This window comes from Vicia villosa, linkage group LG1 (assembly GCF_029867415.1).
Source record: "Vicia villosa cultivar HV-30 ecotype Madison, WI linkage group LG1, Vvil1.0, whole genome shotgun sequence".
NCBI classification, from domain to species: Eukaryota; Viridiplantae; Streptophyta; class Magnoliopsida; order Fabales; family Fabaceae; genus Vicia; species Vicia villosa.
The window spans coordinates 137,834,946-137,843,120 of NC_081180.1; the positions used below are offsets into that span (position 1 = coordinate 137,834,946).

Below are 8,175 nucleotides of genomic sequence, written 5' to 3' on the forward strand. Positions count from 1 at the left end.
GTTTTTCTAGGTCAACAACATAACTCTCACTAAAAAGTACATGTGTAACTTGAAAAGATAATCTACCAGCATATGTGGCTAACCAACTTGCACTCTTCTCAATCTCTCTATCTAGCCTTTTCAATGGTTTGGACATTACTTGTCCCTTATATCCTTCCACTTTTTCTCTAAGGGTTGCAAACCTACCCATCATATAATTCCTAATCCACTCTAGCATTGTAATTATTAGCTTGTCCCTTTGAAGTAATATGGTGGCATTAAAAGACTCACTTAAATTGTTCATCAAGACATCACATTTTGAGAAAAAGGGGAAAGCATGCTTACACCATTTGTTCTTGGGAATTGCCTCTAACCATTCATAAGCTTCCAATTTGGCCTCCTTGATCATTAGCATCTTTGCTTCATGTGCCTCAAAAAAGGTAACCTTAGCAGCTGTCATCATCAAATCTCTGAACAAGGTACCTCCTCCAAACTTCTTTTTGAAGTTTGCATATAGGTGTCTCAAACATAATTTGTGTTCATAAGATGGGTACTCTTCTTCAAATACTTGCACCAAGCCCTGCATAAAACATCATTTAAATGGTTATATAATGTTAGTCAATCAAAATAAGTATATAATATGTAAGTCAATAATAATACCTTTTGTTGATCAGATATGAAACACCATCTGCCATCTCCAATGTCCTCTATTAGTAACTTCATAAACCAACTCCATGTGTCTTTTGTCTTACTCTCAACTACAGCAAAAGCAACTGAAAGATACTGATCATTGGGATCTCTTCCCACTGCATCAACATAATTCCACCATACCTATGTTTCAAATGGCATCCATCGAAGCCAATAAAGGGCCCACATTGCCTACTTGACCCACAAGGCACATTTTGTTTTGTAGACTCAGCATCTACACCAATCATCTCCTCTTCAAAACCCTTCATCCTTTCCTCCTCACTATCATCAAAATGGACATCCCTAACTGACTCATCACTTGATTCATCATCTAGTACACCCTTTCCCTTCCACTTAATCTTATCCATAAAGGAACTCACCCCACCCTCAGGTTTTGGCTCACAGTATATCTCAACGTTACATTTCTTATCAAACACTATGGCTGATAATTCAACAGCATCTGCATCATCTCTAAATGCTAGTAAATCTACATCAAAATTTCCATTCTCGGGTTTCCACCACATCTTAACCTTTTTATCATCAAAATCAGGCTCTATGGTTTTCACTAAGTCACAGGCTTCAAAAAATGACCAATAATCTGTGTGTTGGTTGCTGAACCTAATTACATCCCCACCCTCATACCTAATGTCTGGGTCTTTTACAAAACACCCTTTAATATAAAACACAACATTGAACCTAGACATGTTCATGTTGAATACAATTTAAAAAGAAAACCTAGGTTAACAAACATCTACAACAGTTTTCGGTTTCACTATAGTAGTAAAGATGAAACCCTAACATACTATATTGAGATAAAGGGATTTCCCTGGGACCACAAGGAGATTGAAGAAAGCAACGCTAAATGGGACCACCACGAACAAGATTTTGCAGCTCACGAACCTGGGACCACCACGAACAAGTCTTCTCCACGCGCAACTAGGGTTTTTGATTTAGGGGGAAAATGGAAAAGTGACAAACGGGTTTAACTTATGTTTTTGTTTTGTAAAAGTGACAAACGGGAAAAAGAGTTAACTTATGTTTCAAATATTTCCAAGCTGGCAATAAGATTAAAAATTATCTCCATGTCATACATGCCACGTCATTCACCGTTAATGAAATTTAACAACGAGGATTAAATTTTCTAACGTCTAATGTTTTAGGGACTAAAGTTTGAAGAAAATTTTTATAGGGACTATTTTTGCAGGGTGACTAATTTATAGGGACTAAAAACTTAATTAACCCAAATAATTAATTACAAAATAAAATAGGTTCAAACGGTTGAAATTGAAGCAACCAAGATTAAAAACATCAAAGTCATCACTTTTATAACTACAAAAAAGAGTAAAAAAAAATCACTAAAAAATCCACGGGTTTTGTGGATTGGGTGTGAGTTTACCCATAACCCAATTATTTTGAATGAATTTTCATTTTTTAAAAACGTATTCACCCAATAACTCAATCCAAACCACTTTTATGGGTCGGTTTGGGCGAGTTTTACTGGGTTTGTTAGGTTTACCCGACCCATGTGCACCCCTATCGTTGAGTCCGTCTCGCCTTAAGTCTGTCATTTTTTAGTTAATTATAATAATTTCAATTCTTGAGGATTTTATTTTATACATTTATTTGTAAATATGTAAAATATTTCTTTAAGTAAAATTTGTTAAAATAATGTTTTATAAAAAATTGTTCTAAAAAAGAGGTGAAAAATTTAATTGAAAGGTAAAAAAAATTATTAATTTATTAAAAAAATAAAAAAAAATAGGCGGGGCCAACCCACCACCTTGGCGAGGCGGGTATAATTTTATGTCTATTTTTTTACTTGACGGACTTGCCTGTCCCGCTTATTTTCAGGCGGGCTTATGGCGGGACGTGCGCGGGGCGGCCGGCCCATTTTTCCACCTTTAAGTGTAATGCTCTGATTTTATATACTAACCCTAACTATCTGTCATTAGTAAAAAACATGAACTTCTGACTATGGTGATTATTTAGCAAGATATCCGTTGAAGTAGGAAATGTCATACAAATTTTACTGCAAACAAAGGAATCACATAAATAACCAATTTAAGATTAAAGTATTTAAATGCAAAGTAGATTATAAGAGGAACCTAAACCGGACACATGAATGACTATTATATCCCACAAAAAAATTTAATTTCAAAGCAATTGGAAACTGAAACTGAAGAGGAGTTCTGTCAACAGTGTATATCAGCATCTATTTGTAATGATCTATAAACAAATATCCTTTAAGATTAAATATGTTACACTTAAACAAAAAGTACCATTTCCAGCTCCATAGTGAGGATTTGGTATATCAATGTTACAATGCTAAAGTATCATAAAAAGCATAGTTCATACACTTATGAAATCACAAAGACCCTTAGCTCGCCTCTATCTCCTCTCGTGACGCGGGTATTCTCGTCAAGATATGTAACTTCAAAATCACCACTTCCTCTATTAGATTTTGGCCTTAATGATTCTGGAAGTTGAGGTACCTCTAGCGGCGGCAACTGTGAAAAATTCCCAGTAGTCTTCACTGTGGTTTTCTCAAATATTATCTTGATCTTTGAAGATCCTGAATGGTCACAAACCACGGATAATTAAGAGTCAGTCTCAATACTACGATTCTGATATCTGGCAAATAGAAAAATCATGCGAAAGCTACTAGCATATGCAGTAGAAAGCATAAAACCAACCTATGAGTTCAAATTTGTGAGCTAATGTGGCGGTTGCTTCAAGGGGTGGAAGAGGCCATGGAGCACCGAACTGAAGCTCCACTATATTGTCAAAGTCTTTGCTCAAGATGTCGATTCGTTGAAACACCTAACACCAAAGAAAGAACAAAATTCCATCAATTAGTATTAAACATTTGATAAACTTTATTATTGGATACTATTTTGGAGATCACAGCACATGCACGGGACTGAAATCAGATTAGAACTACCGGTCAAATCAAAAACCATAAATTTTTTCGAGGAAATATAGTTAAGAGCAACTAGCACAAATATTACAACATGATTATGTGAGATGAGGTTAGTAGTAGCAGACCTGTCCAAGAGTTATGGGAAGGAGCCTTCCTATGGGAGGTCCAGGACGGCTACCACCTAGAGTACGAGAGGAGAACGCGCTGCTATATATCAGTTTCCATCTTCCTTGCAATTTATCAAGGTTATCTGTGAGGTCTACCAACCCTCCAGCATCTTCGAGTTCCTTAGCCGCAGCATCTGCCTTTTGCAGATCTTCTTCATTTGCCGCAAGACCTCTATTTAGCCCAGAAACAGCACTCTGCAACATTAACAAATCAAGCATTTTTTCTTAAAACCACCATTTCAAAATGCATAAAACTTAGACAAATCAAACATTTTTTAACCACTGTTTCTAAGGGATTTGAATTCTTTTACTTGAAGTTACAAGGTGAAAGTAACAACTCATTTTGACAAATCAAACATGAGAAACATGTTTCGGAAATAAAACCACCATTCCAAAATCCATAAAACTTAGACTAGAGATATGTTAAGAAATATGGTTGGACCTAATAGATCCTTACAAAACTGACTTGTAGGGTGAGAATTGCTCCCAATGAAGCACGGACACGATACGAGTATCGGATACGACACGTATCCGATACGGCGATACGTCACTAATTGAAAAATACATGATACGATACGTTGAAGATACGTATATAAAAACTATAATTAAACATTTAGTTAAATGATAGTTTAAAAAAACCATATTCATAAGACAATTTTTAACATTACTAAATTAGTTAAAAACATTAAATTTAAGATATTGGAATAGTATCAATGTCATCTCTTTCTACATCTCATAGGTAAATAGAGCAGCTTCCAATTCATCAAGGTGTACAAGAAGAAAAAAACTTTGAAATAAAAGAAATTATGCAAGCATCGTGTCATTCTTAGTCAAAAACATCTCATCATAAATATTATTAATAAATAATAATTAATACTGTATGAATTAAATTTTAAATATTACTAGTAATCATAAGAACTTACGTGAATTAAAATCAATTTTGATAACCAAGCACTTGGGCTCCAGTGGTAAAGGAGCTTCTGCTAAGGACGTAACCCGGGGAATACCGGGTTCGATTCCTAGGTGGAAACAATGCTTGGCCAGTGCCCGTACCTCTCGGCACGAACTCTGGATTACTAGGGCCCCTTTCCCCTAGGAACCAGAGTGCGAAAGCAAAAAAAAAAAAAATCAATTTTGAAAAATGGTAGAATTAATTAGGATATAAACAGAATGACTGGGGAATGAATACTCATTAATAGGGTAATAAAGGATGATTAAAAAGAAGAATTTGTTGAAAAAAATAAAGAGTCACGTATCTAGGAGTATCGGAGACGTATCGCCGCCGTATCGGAAATTTTTTAATTTTTTTTTTAAATAAATAAATTCGGATACTCCTCCGATACGTATCGGAGCCGTATCGGAGCGTATCGGGACGTATCGGATACGATTCGGCAGGGTTTTTGAAGTATCCGTGCTTCATTGATTGCTCCCACTTACAAGCACATGTTCATACCATATGTTGTTCAACGTGGAACTCTTTAACATACCCCCTCACGCCTACGACTAGACATTTGGAGCATAAAAATAAATGATGGGTGACCTGATAGTGGAATTCTAATAGAAGGTGGCCCAAAGAATCTTAAACAACACTTTTGAAACCATATTAAGAAATGAGATTGGACTTAACTCATCCCACAAAACCGACTTGTAGGGTGAGGATTTGGATTGCCCCATACTTATAAACACATGTTCAGGCCATATATTATCTGAAGTAGGACTGTTAACAAGATATTCCTAGAGTTTGACCTAATTCATTATTACAAAATCGGCTCGTAAAGTGAGAGGTGTAACTCTAAACCCCTTCTCCGTTCTGTCTTTAACTAGTGCATGAGTTGAGTTTTTCCCAATGTTTGCTATGTCTAAAACAATGATGAATCTAATATAATGATCACAAATTGCCTCCAAATTATTTGATTTTTCAAACATATGATATGACAAAGAAGAAAATTGTATACATAAATTCAACATGTAACCTAACTTATAACTATTTTTCTTTTGCTAAGAAAAGTAACCTAAAACTATTTTTCTGTTAACATTAAGCAATAATTGATAATTAATCATACACTCACCATGGTAATAGTTATAGCTAAACATGAAATTGACCACACATTCACCACCCAACAAGTGTAAAATTAACTAAATCAAAAAGATATAAAAACAAATGAAGATCAAAAGAAAAGAAGCTAACCAGAAGATTGAGCTTCAAGGAGGGGATAGCATCAAACGGATTAGAAGGAATTGGAATAGTTCCATCGGTAAAGGGGTCACCTGCAACAGCTTTAACAATAAGCGATGGTTTCATATGCTTCCCACCCTTTGGAGTGAAAACATGGAAGTTATTGTTGCTTTTGCGGGGAATAAAACTCCTGGGAAATAAACAGCAACAAGAAGAAGAAGATGATATAGAAGTTGAAGGGTGATGAAGGAGATTGAGAGAAGCCATGAAAAATGAAGTGGGTTGAAATTGTGGCTGAGATTATTGAGAATTATAAAGAAAAATGAGATTTGTGTTCCGCTTACTAAAGAGACACGTAATGCTTCTTGCGCCTTTAACTATTCTCCAACAAGGATTTTAGTCAACCTCGGTCGACATGTCTTTAAGTACTTTTATTTATTGGTTTTTATAGTTTATAATGGTGCATCAAAATCTCTCAAATACAACAACAAACCACAATTAACCATTCCTATCTCATTAAGCGAAGATAATACTTCTATTATTTGGTAGGTCCATTTTAGTCTTTTACAAAAATTACAGAGGTCAAATTAGTTCATGAGAAAAAAAATGCCTCAATTAAATCATTTACAAACTTTAACCGAGTCATATTTTCAAACCGGTTTTTTTCTTACTTTTAAACCGTGACTGGACTGCTAGTGAAGATCCATTTTAGTTCCTCACAAAAAATAGAGAGTTCAAATTAGTCCATGAGAAAAAAAAAATCTCTATTTAATCCCTTACGAAATGTAACTGAGCCACGTTAGTCCTTGATTTAATATTTTTTTCAAACGATTTTTTCCTATTTTTAAACCGTGACTGGACTCTTATTTTACGACTGTTGATTTGAAACTATTTGTGAAGGGATTGTAGATAAATCATCGCGATGCCACGATGTTCTTTTTTTGTTGGGTTTATTATCAGGCTTATGGGTGGGTGACTACGATTTTTCTTGTGATGTATTCTTGTGTATTAGGTGTTGTTATTATTTCAGTTGTTAATGATACTTTTGGTAAATAATACTTGTGGCGAAAATAATACACATGATATGTTCGAAGAAAATTGATTTATATCATATTCTTTAGGTTTTGATGATAACAAATATTTAATGAACAATTACGTATACTAACATATGTTCAAGTGTGCAGAATCATAAGTCAAAGAATTTATCGGGCTCTAACTCTGATTGGAACATATGAAGAGAAGCTTGAGACTCAGATTATGAAAAATCAGAATCTGATGACTCAAATTCTGAATGATAAGATTCTGATGTCTCACAACTAGGTAACCCAACTTCTGGTGGAAACTTAGACTCTAAAGATCATGTACAAAGGAACTTAACCTCTGACCCGTACTCAATTTCTAAAAGCTGGTCTATCTTGTCAAGTCGAGTCACGGTTTAAAAATATAAAAATATCGTTTGAAATAAATATTAAATGAGGGACTAACATGACACAGTTAAATTTTTTAAGGGATTAAATAGAGACTTTTTTTAATCTTAGGGACTAATTTGGACTTTCTTTTTTGTGAGGGATTAAATGAGTCTTCATTGGCAGTCCAGTCACGGTTCAAAAATAAGAAAAAAACCGGTTTGAAAAAAATATTAGTAGAGGGACTAACATGGCTCGGTTAAATTTTGTAAAGGATTTAATAGGGACATTTTTTTTCTCAGGGACTAATATGTCCTCTACAATTTTTGTGAGGGACTAAAATGGACATTCACTCTAACTTTTTAATATGATACAAGGGTTTTACCTGAGGTTTCATGTGGTGGCATTCTAAAATAGGTAGAAATGTGTCTGGTGCTAGTGTTGGTGTTAGGGTTAAGAGGCAGCAAATTTGATTGTTGTAACAAGCTAATGAGTTGAGCCATTTGGTCTTGAGTTATGCTAGTACTTGGATTGCTTGTAGAAGCTTCTTCACCATTGTGAACCACTGATTGTGTATCACCAGATGTGGAATTGGACGCATTTGCTGAACTCTGTATCTTTGTGAAATTCTGAGGGAATCCATATTTGCGATAACACACATCAACAGTGTGACCTGTCTTGTGGCAAAATGAACAAACTCTACTATCTTTCTTACTGTTAGATGAGCTACCATAGGAATTAGGGTTTCTACCACGATCATTAAATTTTATTTAGTCAAAAGCATTAACAAGAGTGTTGGCTTCATATATATATTAGAAGTAAGTTCAGCACTTGAAAGTA

At 34.8% G+C, this 8,175-nt stretch overlaps 1 protein-coding gene across 1 annotated transcript; it reads right to left on the reverse strand.

Annotated features, from left to right (window-relative positions):
* Nucleotides 1-2,853: 2,853 nt before the first annotated feature.
* LOC131644315 (plastid-lipid-associated protein 6, chloroplastic-like) lies at nt 2,854-6,285 on the reverse strand. The gene is made up of 4 exons (XM_058914781.1): nt 5,942-6,285; nt 3,712-3,948; nt 3,360-3,486; nt 2,854-3,238 (listed from the first exon to the last, which is right to left on the reverse strand). The coding sequence occupies exons 1-4, from the start codon at nt 6,194-6,196 to the stop codon at nt 3,024-3,026; spliced, it is 834 nt and encodes a 277-aa protein (XP_058770764.1). The 5' UTR covers nt 6,197-6,285; the 3' UTR covers nt 2,854-3,023.
* Nucleotides 6,286-8,175: the final 1,890 nt, after the last annotated feature.